Here is a 16,327-nt window from a genome sequence, read left to right on the forward strand (position 1 = left end):
GAAAAAACAAGTTTGCTAAACTTGCGAACAAAATTTGTCCCCGATCCTTATATATCTGTTAAAATTTAATAAACTGACCTCCTTTAAAAAAAACAACAAAAAAGTCAACTATTAAAACAGATTTTTATTAAGAACAAATAAAATTTGTGACAGCTCGCAAACATAAAAAATAAAATAAAAGCACTGTTCCATAAATAATAATTAAATGATTACACAAACCAGTTTCAGATCCCAGTCACTAGGAACTGATATTTATTTAACCAATAAAAATGAAAGAACTAAACTTTTAAAGTGGCAATGGGTTCCAAGCAGACATTCGCACCTCATGCGAGGGCCAGCGGGGAGAGTCTCTGTACAGCCTCCTTGCAGTTGGACGCCTGAACTGAAAGGATGGAGGGGACAGATCGCACGGCATGTTTTTACTTGAGTCATCTTCAGACATCACACCATCAAGTGACAAAGCAGCAAAAGGTGGAAATCCAAATGGAGGAGTGGCATTCAGCCATGAGGAGCTTTCCTTGTCACTTTCATTCAGAGAGACTTGATCCGTTTTGAAGTCTTCGGCTGAGCTTGTGTCTTTGAAGAGATTCAATGGCATCATCTGCTGGAAGAACATTGTAGATGCAAGACAAGGTGTAAGAACTTCTGCAGAAACATTTAAATCTTGATGATCGCCTTGCTCATTACCACCAATGTGGCACTTCTGATCCAAGAGTTTATGAAGATCAAGTTCCTCGACATCCTGCTCTATTTGCCTACAGAGAAACTGATTTTCAGTTTTGTCTGTTGTGGGCAAAACTGGATCCGCATCCACATCATTTGTCAGCTGAACATTGGGGGAACTTTGTGACATATTGCACACCTCTTGATGATTAAAATCAGTAATCTGCTCATGATCGACCGACTCCACACCTGAATCAGGGCTAGCGTCACATATACCTATGAAAGCCTGATTTGCTGGTGGGGATCCCACAGGGCTCTGCTCTGGCGGTCTCTCTGACACTCCCTCATGACTGATCGAGCGACCGAACCGTCGAGCACCTTGTCTCCGAAGACGTGTGGGTCCCCTTTGAAGGGATTCCTGTGGTTTTTCCCGAAACTGAGGTGCGGTCCGTGATGTCCGAAGAAGCAATGTCAAAGCACTAAAGCCCCTAAGTCGCTCAGTCACAGACAAACGTGAGGGTCTTTTGAAACCAAGAGTTGAATCTGCAATCTTGTCTTGCTTATAATTCTTTAATGTTTTCACTTTGGCCTCTTGCACTTCTTTGCCACCCACCTTCTGCTCCATGGTTACATTTCCCTGCTCATTTGAAAGGGTCAGACTTGCAAACATTGGCCAGAGCCTGTTATCCACCTCAGTTTCTGCTCTACCAACTTCCATTTCCAACTTGGGCATCTCTTCAGTACATGACTCCAGTTTCACCTCAGGCAGGCTTATGGATCTACGAGGACGAGATCGGTTCTTATAGCGATTCTTCACTTTTTTAGACTCTTTACGTGCCTGCTTCACCTCTGGCTCAGTCTCTACGTCTGTGCTTGCATTTATCGGAGACCCTTTGTTTTGAGTGACACATTGTATTACCTTGCATTCTCCTAACTGCTCAAAGTGTTCATTTTCAAGCACGGTCCAGCATTCATCATCACAGGGTTCCTCACTTTTCTGTCTTTGAATGCAAAATACTTCAGATCCCATGTTCAGACAGTCATTAGGGCTTTCTACAAAACTGCAGTCGAGAAGATCAGGGTCATCATCCACCTCATTTCCAACAACTGCAAGACAAAAAAAATAAAAATAAAAATAGAATTCCGGAATATAATTTTTTTTTTTAGAAATTCCAGAAATCTAATGCACACAAAAGAAAACACGAAAAGATTTATAGTATTTACTTAGATGTCAATAATAATTTAAATATTGGATAGACAAAAGTGTTACCAAAACTCAAATTTAAAATGTGTTCATGTAGATTCAACTGATCATTCAAATAAAAAGACTGATCCAAACCTCCTCCTGTTCCATCAAAGAGGATAAGTGGTATCTTTACATCAGCATTTGTAAGTTGTAAACCACTTTTACAGTCAGGCTGTTCTTGGTGTTCTTCACAATTTTCAGAGTCTTTTTGTGTTTGTGTCACAAAAGGCTAAAAATATTAAACCAGGTTAGCAGAAGGAAATAAACAATATTTAAAATAATAGTTAAAAACTATTAAAAACACAGGCAAAAAAGAAGGCAGTCGGTTATAATAATGATAAATAAAAAAAACATACATGGTTACTGCTGTTGCCACTGGACACACCAAAAAATCGGAGAGATCTTTTTCTCTGACGCACATTTTCTTCTTGTGCTGGAGCCCTGAAAACACCAAAACACACATATAAACCTGACTGCTACTCTTTGCAAATAAGAATTCACCCTTAAAATGTTTGGTAATTTTAGTACAGTGTAGAGTGCAATTGTGTACTTAAGCGATTTCCGCTGTTCTCTAATGTGGTTTTTCTTCTTGGAAGTGGTGGGAACAGGATCTTCTTCACCACACTTTTCTCCCAGGGCACTATGACTGCTTACAGATTCTAGAAAAAATTTGGGAAGCAACTTTGTTGTACTTACATTTTGCAACAATCAGGTGATGAGCTGGTAATACACACATAAACAGACTGACCTTTTGGCTGGGTGATGGAAGTTGGTGTGTCCTCTCTTAGGTCATGCAGAGACCGCCTGGACAATAATAAACACAATACATCTTTTTTTTTTACATGTATTTATTGAATGAAACAAGGGAACAGAACAATCTTCAAGGAAAAGAGTTTTAACTGTCTTCCCAACCTCAAACCCTCCCACCACATCTTGGCAAAAATTGTCTGTGTGAAGTCATTTGAGAACCAGACAATATTAATAGTTATCAGGTAAATCACAAATGACCTTTTCCTTGCAGATCCTTCAAGTTCAGGAAGTGATTCCTCAGCAGCTTTGCGTTTGACTGTCACTGGTGATTGAGGGGTGGGGCTTTTTGAGAGAGGAGTCACTGCAGGGTTCAAAAAAGTATTTTTTGATAAAGAGATATTAATAAATAACAAGGCACTTCACATGCAAAAATATTTGTGGCTCACCTGGCATGACATGTAAGACTATTGGAGGTCCAGTAGGAGTACGATTTGGCTTCAATTTGGAAAAAGCATCTACGAATATTTCTGAAATAATATTTTGATTAAAACGGAAAAAAAAAGTATTATATATATATATATAACACACACACACACACAAATAACGTATGTATTATATATTGAGCGCAAATGTTTAGGGTTGGTAAAACTTATTTGATCAGAAATACAGAAATATGTATTACTTAATAACATAATAGAAGTATACAAATATATTTTTAAATGTTATGTTTGTAATTTTTTTTCCTTCAGAAATCATTCTAATAATCTGATTTGGTGCTCAAGAAAAAAAAATATATTATTAAATATAGATTGATATTTTTGTGTAAACTGTGATAGATTTTTTTCAGGATTCCTTTTTTTATAATTATATAAATGATTACTAAAAACATAAGATCAAATCAGGGATGTCACCACATATTTATAATCACAATCTCACCACCAACACTTCGCCTCCGTTGTCTTCTCACACTTCTGTAAACACTGAGTCCTGTCCTCTTATTAAACACAGCGCCACCTGTAGGAGAGGGCGTCTCGGCTCCTCCTGTTGTTTTTGATGCCTCCAGTATACATGATGGAACAACACCTAATAGACAAAGTCAATGAACAAGCTCAGTTTACACATAATAAATGATGTTAAAAGACAGCAAAGAGCCGGTCAACCAATTGTTCAATCTAATCTCATACATCTTTACCAATTCGATCTGCATGAAGAATAAGTGATTTGATCACTGATGTCTGCTGGTCTAAATGTTTCTCCGTGTCCAGAGTAAGTTTTGAAGGTGGTGCTGGACACTGAAGCAGGTTAGGAGCAATAACTACAGCCAGGCTGGTAGCATGCATTCTATTTTCACTGCATCTGACCAAAGACATGAACATGAGAAGAAGAAAAAAAAGGACTAAACAATTATTATGAGCTTGTCCATTGTCTGCATGTCTATGTAAAGCATTTGTTGGATATTTGTTGAATATTCCTTTAACCTGCACAGATCCGAAGAGTATAAAAGACTCTAAAAAGTAAGCTGAATATTTTCAAACTGCAATCAAATGTCAAACCTCTCTGCAACTTGGCGCAGAAAGGTGCAGAGGTATCTCAGTACACGTGCTTGGGATGAAGGAAACAGAGCTGTTATGAGAAGAGTTGTTCTGTTTCTCGCTCCCTCCTGGTCATGTGTCATCTCAAGCCCCTGGGCCTGAATCAGAGGGATCTGCAGGTCTGAAGGGATGAGAGGAGAAGGCAGCTCACGCAGGAACTGCTTGATGAGAGAGGCAACGTCACAGGGCTGCAGGAAGGCTGCATGCGAGGGAAGGAAGACTGGCTTTCCCTGCTCCAAATCTGCCTATGAAATAGAAGCATTTGGCTGGTTTCAATTTTAATATATTTTAAAATTTAATTTATTTTTGTGATGGCAAAACTGATTTTAAGCAAGCAATTTCTCCAGTCTTCAATGTGAAATGATCCTTCAGTAATCATTCTAATATGCTGATTTGTTGATAAATTACAATTCATATTGATGCGCAATAAATTCGTACTATTATCAATATTAAAAACTGTTTTTGCATCTTAACTTTTTGTGAAAAACATGTTTTTTTTCCAGGATTCTTTGATCAACCGGACAACATTCACTTGAAAGAAATCTTAATGTTTATTATAAACATAAATCTTTTTACTGACACTTTTGAACAATTTAATGCACCCTTGCTGAATAAAAAATAAATCTACTTTTTATATAAAATATTCACAATATTACTGTTTTAACTGTAATCAAATAAATGCAGCCTTGGTAAGCATATGAGACTTCTTTCAAAAACATATAAACAAATAATAATAATAATACATTTTGACCAAAAAAAGTGTGACATGTAAATGTAAAGGTCAAAACATGAACCTGAATGAAAGGTTGGTCATCCATTAAACAATAGATCACGGTGTATATTTAACATTAAAAACTAAAAAGACATGTCACTGTGTCATTGTGACTTGACAGATTTGAAGGAATTTACCCTTAGAGCTCGGATACGACTTAATGATCCAGTCTTCCTGAAAAGACCCTCTGTATGCAGGTGTTGTGACAGATATCCACATGCCTCCACCAAAAACCTGAAAACAACAACTATCAGGTTTCACTCGTAAAACGCTACTTTATTTGTGATTATTTAAATTTTTTACCAAGCAAGATAAGTTATCAAACATACTGAGGTACAGTTCCGCCCATGTCAGACAGTTCATGTTGTGGGAGCAAGTGCAGGTCACGTCCAAAAGCAAAGCTTTGTGACACGCTCTCCTTAGAAACAAATTCAAAGTGTCAATGATAACATATATTTAAGTAACACATAAATGCCATACGTTTTTTTTTACCTTACTAAAAGTTTGTTCACAGTTTGAATATCCATTTAGAAAGTTCTTCCAGTTTTTCACGCGGATACCGACAGCTTTGAGCGCGTGAAAGATCGCTACCACGCGCAAACGATCATCTGTTAAACCAGCCATTACCTGACGGTCTGTATACCAAAAAAAAACACTATAAATTCGTAATGTTTTGTTGATTTGATAATTGATTTACTGGCACAGTAAAGTCATGGAAACGGTAACGTTGGCTAATTAGCACGGCGGTGGACGTGGAGACGATGTTTTCGTACTAAACACCTTTGATTGGTGGCAGGCAGGACGTTTCCGCACGTATGCAAATAAGCAAACCTTATGCAAATAAGCCAACATGAGACAATAATTAGAAGCGTATTTGTTCAGCTTTGACAAGTGATTTTTTTTTTTTCGAATACACCAAAACATTTACTTCTAAGTACTTTTTATGCCAGTACAATAGAGACTAATTTGTGATGATGAGACCTTACCTATTAGGGGAAGTCATGGCCTAGTGGTTAGAGAGTTTGACTCCTAGGGTTGTGGGATCGAATCTCGGGCCTGCAATACCACGACTTAGGTTCCCTTGAGCAGGGCATCGAACCCCCAACTGCTCCCTGGGCGCCGCAGCATGGCTGCCCGCTGCTCCGGGAGTGTGTTCACAGTGTGTGTGTGCGTGCACTTTGGATGGGTTAAATGCATAGCACGAATTCTGAGTATGGGTTACCATACTTGGCTGAATGTCACGTCACTTTTGCATTTTTTTTTTTACATGAACAATAAACTAATTATATATACAATAATCTGCATATCTTTTAAGTCATATTTTTGTTTTTAATTTCTTCGAATGAGTGTGCGCTACTGTAATTGGAAAATGTGAAATAACATTAAAAACAAAACAAAAAAATATTTTAGATGTTTTTAAAACGTTAGATAGTTAAAACAATGCATGCATCACCCCATTATTAAATGACACAACTAAGGTGTAGATTTGCAACCATCATATATATATATATATATATAGTTAATTTATGAATAAATAATACAAATAGAAAATTTTATATCAATTACAAGTGTCACTTAAATATTTCTACATCACAAATCATTTAAATAAAAATCTTTGTTTTGAAAAAAAAACACTGACAGCAGGTTTACTAGGAGCAATTTCGGTTTATGTAAAATTAATTCACATCCATTTATGGGTCACTCAAATTGCATCTAATTATCAACAACAACAAAAATGCAAGTCAATAAAAGGATCTCATAGCAAAATATAAATATTTTTAATTGAGTGAACTGAAATGCAAAGAATTGGTAAACGGACCGTTTTATTGATGGGTGAATTTAACCGTTTCAATTAATCGGTGCAAAGACTGTGGGCATCTTTGAACATGATGAAAATAATTTTTTGTTGACACACAATGACTCAGCTTTATAAATAAATGACATTTCACAGGTAGCGTGCCACAAGCACAGATCACTTCTTGTTTGCAACAAAATCTTCTCCTTTCTTGATGGAGCTCTTCAGTTCATCCATGGCTTCAGCTACCAGCTTCTCCTCAAATGCAGAGAGCTTACCAAGACCAAGGTTCTTTTCAATCCCATTTTTCTGAGAAAAGGAGGTGAAAATTCAAAATAAATCTTCATGAAACAGATAAACAGAAAGCCTATTCTACTTTACTAGGCTATCGTTGTTACTTTAACCTTGTATAAAAATAAAAATAACTAAGTAACTTCTAGAGAAGATCTAGCTAGACTTACCCCGAGGAGAAGAGGTGTAGAGAAGTATTTGCATTCGGTCTCTTCAGATCTCACAAATGCACATTCAACAACACCCTCTTTTCCATTCATGGCATCGAGAAGGGAGAATGTGAACCTGGCTCCAGCATAGGCCATGGACAGTGTGGCAGAGCCTATGGACAGAGACATATTCAATATTCTAGATCTTCTCACTTAAGCATATGCACAACTAAATTGCCAGCGACACAAAGGAACCAAACTTCAAAGTACCCAAAAGAACAAAAAAAAAAAAAGTCAAAAAGCATATAAAACATCAGTTCTCACCTGCACCAGCTTTAGCTTTCACAACTTCAGTTCCTGCTTCCTGGATCCTGCCGGTCAAAGCAGACAGCTGATCTGTAGGGAACTCAACCTTGGGAGTGCACTGTAAACAACACAAAATAAATTTATCATTTTACCATTTGGATAAAAGCAAATCACTGCAAATCAAAAGTCATTTGAGGTTTATGGTACTGGATTTTGGACCATTGAGATTTCATTGTGGGTGGGGTCATGCAGTGCAATGTCACTGAACTAAAAAACGAGCAACCCACAAAATATCCTGCCCAAAACTTGTTTATATGTTTATTGAATAAATTATAAATTAGATTAGTTTTTCTTACCTGTGAAATGAGAGGAATGATGGTTTTTCCTGCATGACCTCCAACAACGGGCACATTGACTCTGGCGGGATCAAGGCCCTGGAAATATTGCAGTAAAGGTGACAATGAACAGATTTGGTCAAAAAAATTTCTGGTGATGACATTAAATAAATAAATCTGCACTTAAGTTTAAACTCCTCTTCCATCAGTATTGAATTCATACAACTCACTTTGAGCTCAGCAACAAAAGCGTTTGCTCTGACAATATCCAGTGTTGTGACACCAAAGACTCTGTTGGGGTTGTAGACGCCATGTTTCTTCATCACCTCCGATGTGATTGGGATAGTGGAGTTCACCTGTATTCACAAAATCAAAGTTCAATATGGAACAGCTATATAGTGCTATAGACCCTTGTCATCTTTGAGCAGGTATAAAGTGAAATCTCAGCAATGTAAGGCTCCTGAAACCTTATACTTACTGGGTTTGCAATGATGCAGATCATGGCCTGAGGACAGTGACGGGCACAAGCATCAGCTAATGTGGCCACAATGGTGGCATTGGTGTTAAACAGATCATCACGGGTCATACCTAGAAAAATGTAAGGCACGATATTAAGAAATTCTGGTCTGTTTTTATACATTTCTGATTTATAACGGAGCCCATTTTACATCAAGCCAAATCAACATTTTTTGTTGAATATCCTGTTTCATATGCACACATTAAACGGGTTACAAATGCCATTGAATGAGGACTTCAAATGCAATTAAAATAAAATAATTCTGTATATATACACCCACCAGGCTTCCTTGGGACACCAGCAGGGATGACAACAACATCACAGCCTTTTAGTGCAGCCCCCAGCTGATCTGCTCCCATGTGGCCTGCAAGGCAAGACAGTGTACATCAGAGCAGACACATTGAGGGTGCTTTTACACAAAAGGTGCACATCTGGGTTCGGATGGGGCCTTTGGTCTATGCATCAGTTGTTGATTTGGTGGAGGCAAATCTGAATGTGAGCTTGAGGATGACTAAGAATTCAGCAGGGTTTAAGTAATGTGAATGACTGAAGAAGTCTGGCATACTGTACATGACCAAAGAGAAAAGCCTGTCATTTCACCATTGGAGTTTTGAATACAAATTACAGGCTTACAAACTGTTACGTGGGTGAATCTTTCATAAGAAGTTCATTAAGATACATTTAGAAAAGGCATAGGGTGGATTTTCATTTTATGCCAACTTTAAAATAGCAAATTTGATTTCTCTGCAACTAATAAAAACTCAAAAATGAGTTTTGAGGAGCTGAAACCATCTTTGTACCTGTGACGGTGGCTCTGGTCTCAATGTGACTGAGGTCAGCAGCTACTCCAGGAGTGTGGGCAATATCGTAAAGTGAAAGCTCGCTCACTAAAGGGCTGTTCTTCAGCAGGAGAGACAGGGGCTGCCCGATGCCACCTGAGGCACCCAAAACAGCTACTTTGGCATTGTGCTGCAAAGAGAAAAAAAATTGCAGTGCATCATAATATATGCTGATCCAATTTACTCTTATAAGTAATGTGCCCTCTGATTCCTTAGGCCAATAAATGTGGTGCTTTGAATTGTTGCATGCATTTTATACATTAATCAGGAATCATAATCTGGTTGCCAAAATATTATTAAAATAAAAAAAATGTAACAACCACTGAATGCAAATGTTAAAAATGATCGTGTTTGTGTTTCTACACATTTACACATGTAGGTCTTGACCTTGAGACCTTTTCAGCCTGGAAAAATACCAACAGGAATTTTTACTACCACTCATGCCCAGGAGAAGGAGGGTTTAAACCAAGTGATTAAGGACTCTGTAAACGGTTTAGACAGTACAAAGAAGGCTGTATTGGTATATGACTGTGTTTAGAGCAAGCAAACAAAATTATTAGTTTTATCCAAATGGCAGTTGAACTGCATGCATTGCATAACCAAGAATCTGTTAAATGCCACAGACAGCCAGATATGATCATCTTCATGAGAAGGACATTCTCGTGTATAAAAATCAAATTAATGAAATGTTAAATGTGAAAAAAATACGTGTGCCTTATAACGCACAAAACGTATCAGATGGCACATCTGCATTAAGCCTGATCTCTTATTACAGATCAAGACCACTACACAACAGTGAGCCAAGTAGCTGCTTACAGTAATGACCTTTCAAAGGTGGACGTGAGTCAAAGTGATACCATCTCTAACCAGGATGATCATACACAGGCAGATAAACGAGTTGTCACTGTCGACTGAAAACCTTTTCACGCCGGATAGCAGGATTTCAACAGATTCATGGGGAATCCTAAATGATCCTTGCAACTTCCATAAACATGAATACCATATGACTAAAAAGTTACTTATGTTGTAACGCCTAACGTTACAGTGTGAATTTGATGGCTAAATATCAAGCAAGGTAACTTCACGGTTAACTGGATGTAAGTTTACTTAACTTAGTTTCAATTATAATATTGTAGTCTATGGCTCATTAAGAAACAAGAATGAGTAAAGGAAAAAAAATAGATTGGGTATTAATCTTAGTTTGAAATGTTAACGTCATAGCACATTCACACAAATCATGGAGGCTAATGTTAGCCCAGTCGCACGTTTACAAATATGAGATTTTACCTGGGAGGAGGTGGATAAACTCCGGAGGAGGGTGGCTGTAGGTCTAGCGATACGGGAGAACATGGTGGCTCGATTTTCTGCAAGTGCTTGCGGTTTTAAAATTAATAGTTGATAAAGAACCCCTCCTGACTGTGACTCCAACGTCCTCTACAAGACAACCGGTCGAGAACGAGCCTACGGCGCAGCCAAGCTTTGTTGACGCCACGAACGAGCGGCCTTCTCTGATTGGTATAGCAGTGTGTATGCAGTGTTATGATTGTATAACATTTTTGTCAGTCACATAAAAGGGGGCGGGGTTTATCGTCGCCTACTCTCAATGGTTAGTCACATTCTGGCGGTCGATTGGTCGGGTTGGCCGAAACGTCATTGAAACTCTTCTTTGAATATTTTTTATGACTGTTTAATGACACTGAACAGTAGTATACTTTTTATTGTATTTTTTAAAAAGGACTCTTTTAATATATATATTTTTAAATAGTACAATACTAACTGCAATCAAACCTTCAGTTTTAGTATTGAATTTGTTGAAGCATCCAGGAGCATGATTCTAAAGTTACCCTGACCTGAACATTACAACTTTGTTAAAATAGGTCTCTTTCTGTAATTCTCACTTTTTTTTTTTTTTGAAATATAATTAAAAAAAAGTGTTGCATGCCTGCATCAACAGATTGCCGAAAGTAAAAAAAAACTAACAACAACACTGAATTCTGCATACATGCATGCTTTACATAAAATTGTATTTACTATGTATTATAAATACACTGTGAATTCCATCCCGAACATACCTTCCTCTTTCCTCTCGTTCTCTCTCCGAACTGACCAATCATCTTCCACGCTCTCTGACAGCTGACCAATCAGAGAATGTCTTGCGCTCTGCTGCGAGCTTTATATTTCCGGGGCTGCTTTAGGAATGTAAACTATTCAACATGGAGACAGTTGATAAGCTGGAGGCGATGGTAAGCGGTTTTTTCCTCTCTCTTCTCATCAGCGAAACATTTTAATCAAATGTTTTTAATTGTAAACCAACCGTGTGCGTCTAACTGTTAATAACACAGGTGCCTTTACGACAGACAACATAATGTAGAAGAAACACGAATAATTACGTGTTCTGTGTAACGTATGCCTATGACTTTCCCTGAGGTTGGAGGGGAGAAAATCACGTAAAACATGTAACGTTAGCTGGATGGCTAACCAGTGCCGCTGCTAACGTCTTTAATCATTTATATTTACAGCGAAAATCAGCCGTAATATGATTAATTTATTTTAATGTGCATATTTTGAATCGAAACCATGGCATTCATTCCGAAAAGTGTTAATTTTGCTCGATTGCTGCTGTGTGAAGCGCTGAGGGGACTGCGGGTGCGGGAGGGCCTGCGCGTATCCGCGAGAGCGCGCGCTGCATCCCGAACTTACTCCTTATTCTACACTATGGGTTTATATACACATCAAGTTATTGTACCAATTGTCATTAATTGATAAAAATGTATATTAAATGTGTCCATTGCTTTTGGAAGACGTACTACAGACAGACTTGTTCGTAGAGGTTTACCTTTTGAAGACTGATAAATTGTATGGCTGCATATTCTCATGAAAACTATATTGGTATTCTGTTCAAGTAAAACCATAATAACATGAATTATTTTTTTTTTCAGGAGTTCAAATATCATTAGGAAGTTGTAGCGAACTAACATTAGTAACTTTACCTAACTGCCTGTGTCAGAACAGTGCTGCATGTATATAATAAAAATAATAATAATTCTATATTCACCATGTATGTGAAATTACTTTTAATTCCCAGTTATTTTGAGTAAAAAATTATGGCTGTTACCTATCAAATTAAATAATCTAAAAAAGCTATGATTAACAAAATGCTATAATAGTAAGAACTCGCTTTTTAAATTGTTGCCTTTTTTATGAACTATCTACATGTATGTATCTCAGCACTATTATGTTGTAATGTTTATGTGACAACTGTGTTTTTTTCCCCAGGCTTTTTGTTGACATTATTTACATGCAAATGGACCAGCCTGAATGCATACCGTCTGTCCAGTGCCCCTTTTATATTGTACTACTGATAACTCCGTTATTAAAGCAGTGCAATGTTAAAAGGGCATTGGCCAGGGATTTTTCTCAAAGGTAGGGTCAACCCTTGTGGCCAGCCACATCAAGTGCTGTTAACAGGTGCTCTGACTTTATTGCACTACTGTATTGGACAGCTAGCAGTGCAATAGTATTGTCAAAGCATCTGAGAGCAGCTTTGCACAATGTTTGAAGTTTTCAAAGTGGTGCTCCGTCTTATTTGGCATATTGTTTTTTTTTTCCAGTTTTACAGGTAATAATGTCTAATCCTAATTCTTGAGACCCTATCAGTATTGCCTCTGCTGTCCACTGTGTTCAGAGTAGTGCAATATTGCTAATAGGGTTTCAGGTTTTAGGTTGAACCCTCATTCAGATGGGCCACTAAATAAATGCCGACGTGTACAAACAGCAATCAACTCCCGATTTAAGTCTTCTGAATGCTGAAGAGTTATGATGTTTAGATCTGTGTCCTTGTAGTTCCAGAAAACAGAGGCTGATATAGAATATGTGGAAAAGCGGCTGAAATTTGACTTCATGGCCAATGCGCGAGAAGCAGGGACAGTTGAGGTACATTTGTATTAATTTGTTAATTTTAAATTCTGAGTCTGTCTTTCTAAATCTGTGATTATGTATTTCAGGGAAACCCTCTTCAGTTGCTGGAGAACTTGTCGGCAATCAAAGCACGGCATGCAGCCCTGTGCGCACAGGTGGAGGAGATCGAGGTGGAACAGAAACGATCCATGGACTCAATACGAGCTCACCTGGACACCACAGTGCGGATGGTTAACCAGCTACAGAGCACAGCAGATGTGCAGGTATTCATTCAGTTGTGCAACAACTGCCCTTATCTAACAAATCAAAGGGTCTATGTCCATCTTACTACACCACAGGCCACAAATAGTTTCATGAGGTTTTTGGGTTCTGACTGTATGTGTGCTAATGGGAAATCTTGTGTTTAAGGTTCCACCACTGACCGAAGAAGAGCAAGAAGCGAGAGATGTTCTCTGCTCATCCCTTTCTGCGTTAAATGTAGAGGTTAGACATTTTGTAATGCTTTTTATTACCATAATTATACAACTACACTATCAATCAAATTCTGGGGTTGGTAATTATTATTATTATTTATATATATATATATATATATGCGCATACCAAGGCCTTATTTATTTGTTCAGATACAACCTAAATATTACAATTTAAAATTACTGTTTTCTAAGTTAATAAATTATGAAATCTAATTTATTCATGAATTTTCAACATCATTAATCTGTCACATGATTCTTCAGAACTCATTCTAATGCTGATTTGTTTATCAATGTTGAAAATAGTTATTCTGCTAAATATTTTTGTGATAAAGTGATACTTTTTTTTCAGAATTATTTAAATAAATCAACTTTTTATTAATATTATTTTAAATGGAAAGATTTTCTATTATTATCATTATTATAAGTCTCGACTGTCACTTTTTATAATTTTAAAGCATCCTTATACAATATGTGTTAATTTCTTTAAAAAAAAAAAAAAGGAAAAAAATGACTGAACCAAAGTTTTAAACAGCTTGCATGTAACTATTAAAATTAAGTCGTTTGTGACGTTTTGAGACAAAACCTACTTGGAGTTAGTAAATGTGTTTGCTTCTTTAGGCCATGCTGACAGAAGAACCTCAAACTCAAGCACAGTCTGAATGTAAGGACAGAAGAAAACTATCAACATTTAAGCAGTTCTAACACTTGAACAATGTCAAAGATCATCAGCATCTGTGTGTGTGTATATGTGTGTGTGTGTGTGTGTGTATGTGTATGTGTATGTATATATATATATATATATATATATATATATATATATATATATATATATATATATATATATATATATATATATATAATAAATATATTTTTCTTTCTTGCAGCACAGAATATGTGTGAAGAGGTGTCTGAGGGGACATTTGAGACTGTCCCACGTAGTGTACGTAGTAACTTGAAACTGAATGACCTCAATACGTTCTATAAGCAGTTATCCGAGCACTTCTCAGATAAGAACAGGTTTGTCTTTTCATATTTGTGCAAAAACATCACCTTTATAATGCTGAGTCCTAATGTGATTAATAATTCACTGTAACTTAAGACAACTAAATGGTTTCTAAAACATTTGATCTAAATATTTTCATTCTTTTCTCTTCAGAGGGCCAATAAGCACTCAGAGGATGAAGAAGCTGAAGATGAAAGTCAGTGATTCTGCACTGAAGACCTTACAGCACCTTAAACTCATTGAGCTGGATAATAAAGGACTTGTGTCATTGCTGGCAAAAGACTGAGAAACGAAATAAGATGCACAAAACCCCACCAAAACATGTAAATCCTCCAGTTCCTTCCACCATTGTTCTAAACTAAAACCCTTCTTACACTTTGATTGGATCAGCAGTTTAGAACAGGACTGACAGTGGACTTGAAAACATTTCAAAAACATTGCTTCCGTGAAGTATATCCATGAATCAGGATTGCATAATTTATTTTTCTGTCCCATTTCCTATGCATAATGTTATGCAGCCATTATTAAATTATAGCATAACCTGTTGTGGCATCATTAGATTTGTATAAGAAAGAAACTGTACAGCATAAGTTTATTTTTTGTTAAGGGAAACAGGTATTTATGTAATTTCAGATCAGTGAAGCATAGGAGAACATATTTCAATGTCAAATTCAGTGTATTCACTTTTTTTTTTTTCTTTTTTTTTTTTTGGCTTGCTGTTGTAATTACTTTGAGTATGCAATAAAATATATTTTATATATACTGTGAGTGTGTATGTATATGTGTGTGTATATATATATATATATATATATATATATTTGCGTCCTTTATTTAAAAGCTACTGAATACAAGTCCCTGCCAATAAATTTCTTTAGCAACAACATCAGAACTCCAAATAGAATTTATAACATATTAATGGTTTACATATATTTAGTAACATCAAAGCTCAAATGTTTTATGTACATAAGAACAAGTTAGAAAGTTAAGGTTTTTTTTAAACATTTTCTTTCATTAAACGGAACATAAAGGAACACAAACCACATTCATTAAGCATCTAAAATGGAAACGATTCAGATGCAAAAATTCAGGATCGGCTTATCTTTAACCGTGCAGATTGACTGACTCTAGAACTGTCTGCTCAAGAACTCCACTGATAAAAAATAAAGTAATGAAACGACAAAAATAAAATGGTGGAGCTTTTTCAACCAGGAAAACCAGTAGGATTTTGAAACTAGTTTTAATTAGTAATTCATCTGTAAAAGGTTTCATTTCTGTTGATAATATCTACAATGCTAACAAAAGCAATATGATATACACTACACTGTTTTCCTAAGGTCAAATGCATTTTATTCTAGGCTTCTTGTGAACCTGTTAGGATGGTTCTCCTGATCAGCTGCCTCAGTCTTCTCTCCCAGCTCGTTTATACATTCTACAGAAAGAAAACGAATATGGTTTCGTCCAGTTAAACACTTCATTGGGCTTTTTATGCTTGTATACTAACCCTTGAAAGGCGGCAAGAAAAATATTTCCACTTACCTGCTGTCTCTATGTAGTCCCCTTCTGGACAGCCCAAGTCCTCTCTTACATCAGACTGAGACCCGCTAGACCAAATACAGATTAATGTTTAACATTATTATGTACTGCAATATTGTCTACAGTTGTGCACCGCTCTACCCAA

The 16,327-nt window shown here is 36.7% G+C and overlaps 3 protein-coding genes across 6 annotated transcripts; 1 reads left to right on the forward strand and 2 right to left on the reverse strand.

Annotated features, from left to right (window-relative positions):
• Positions 1-104: 104 nt before the first annotated feature.
• On the reverse strand, positions 105-5,809 carry zgc:153345 (uncharacterized protein LOC566129 homolog). Its single transcript, XM_052607981.1, has 13 exons — positions 5,516-5,809; positions 5,353-5,441; positions 5,161-5,257; positions 4,213-4,496; positions 3,852-4,015; positions 3,596-3,742; positions 3,106-3,186; positions 2,918-3,020; positions 2,658-2,713; positions 2,460-2,568; positions 2,266-2,350; positions 2,003-2,138; positions 105-1,770 (listed from the first exon to the last, which is right to left on the reverse strand). Exons 1-13 carry the CDS (start codon positions 5,645-5,647, stop codon positions 287-289), a joined length of 2,967 nt encoding a protein of 988 aa, XP_052463941.1. The 5' UTR covers positions 5,648-5,809; the 3' UTR covers positions 105-286.
• Positions 5,810-6,668: 859 nt separating this feature from the next.
• Positions 6,669-10,728, reverse strand: LOC128021072 (malate dehydrogenase, mitochondrial-like). Its single transcript, XM_052607982.1, has 9 exons — positions 10,543-10,728; positions 9,217-9,385; positions 8,697-8,780; positions 8,378-8,487; positions 8,130-8,255; positions 7,921-7,998; positions 7,583-7,682; positions 7,280-7,431; positions 6,669-7,127 (listed from the first exon to the last, which is right to left on the reverse strand). The coding sequence occupies exons 1-9, from the start codon at positions 10,603-10,605 to the stop codon at positions 6,996-6,998; spliced, it is 1,014 nt and encodes a 337-aa protein (XP_052463942.1). The 5' UTR covers positions 10,606-10,728; the 3' UTR covers positions 6,669-6,995.
• A 694-nt stretch (positions 10,729-11,422) lies between these two features.
• LOC128021073 (spindle and kinetochore-associated protein 2-like) lies at positions 11,423-15,407 on the forward strand. 4 transcript variants are annotated; one of them, XM_052607986.1, is made up of 8 exons: positions 11,450-11,498; positions 12,532-12,678; positions 13,099-13,188; positions 13,260-13,436; positions 13,582-13,656; positions 14,265-14,307; positions 14,531-14,663; positions 14,803-15,407. In XM_052607986.1, the coding sequence occupies exons 3-8, from the start codon at positions 13,156-13,158 to the stop codon at positions 14,933-14,935; spliced, it is 594 nt and encodes a 197-aa protein (XP_052463946.1). In that variant the 5' UTR covers positions 11,450-11,498; positions 12,532-12,678; positions 13,099-13,155; the 3' UTR covers positions 14,936-15,407. The 4 variants fall into 4 exon arrangements, with proteins under 4 accessions (XP_052463943.1, XP_052463944.1, XP_052463946.1 ...); XM_052607983.1 differs by lacking the exon at positions 12,532-12,678 and having other exon boundaries at positions 11,423-11,498; XM_052607985.1 differs by lacking the exon at positions 11,450-11,498 and having other exon boundaries at positions 11,958-12,678.
• Positions 15,408-16,327: the final 920 nt, after the last annotated feature.

The sequence above is a fragment of the Carassius gibelio genome, chromosome A10 (genome assembly GCF_023724105.1).
Source record: "Carassius gibelio isolate Cgi1373 ecotype wild population from Czech Republic chromosome A10, carGib1.2-hapl.c, whole genome shotgun sequence".
NCBI classification, from domain to species: domain Eukaryota; kingdom Metazoa; phylum Chordata; class Actinopteri; order Cypriniformes; family Cyprinidae; genus Carassius; species Carassius gibelio.

Excerpts from the sequence above, each read along its gene's own strand:
- zgc:153345 (XM_052607981.1), bottom strand. The coding sequence starts at position 5,647 with ATGGCTGGTTTAACAGATGATCGTTTGCGCGTGGTAGCGATCTTTCAC. Across the intron at positions 4,497-5,160 it reads GTCGTATCCGAGCTCTAAGG|GCAGATTTGGAGCAGGGAAA; the intron begins GTAAATTCCTTC and ends TCTATTTCATAG. Across the intron at positions 2,139-2,265 it reads GTGGCAACAGCAGTAACCAT|CCTTTTGTGACACAAACACA; the intron begins GTATGTTTTTTT and ends TAATATTTTTAG.
- LOC128021072 (XM_052607982.1), bottom strand. The coding sequence starts at position 10,605 with ATGTTCTCCCGTATCGCTAGACCTACAGCCACCCTCCTCCGGAGTTTA. Across the intron at positions 9,386-10,542 it reads GTTTATCCACCTCCTCCCAG|CACAATGCCAAAGTAGCTGT; the intron begins GTAAAATCTCAT and ends TTCTCTTTGCAG. Across the intron at positions 7,999-8,129 it reads CTTTTGTTGCTGAGCTCAAA|GGCCTTGATCCCGCCAGAGT; the intron begins GTGAGTTGTATG and ends CAATATTTCCAG.
- LOC128021073 (XM_052607983.1), top strand. The coding sequence starts at position 11,469 with ATGGAGACAGTTGATAAGCTGGAGGCGATG. Across the intron at positions 11,499-13,098 it reads TTGATAAGCTGGAGGCGATG|TTCCAGAAAACAGAGGCTGA; the intron begins GTAAGCGGTTTT and ends GTGTCCTTGTAG. Across the intron at positions 13,189-13,259 it reads GAGAAGCAGGGACAGTTGAG|GGAAACCCTCTTCAGTTGCT; the intron begins GTACATTTGTAT and ends TATGTATTTCAG.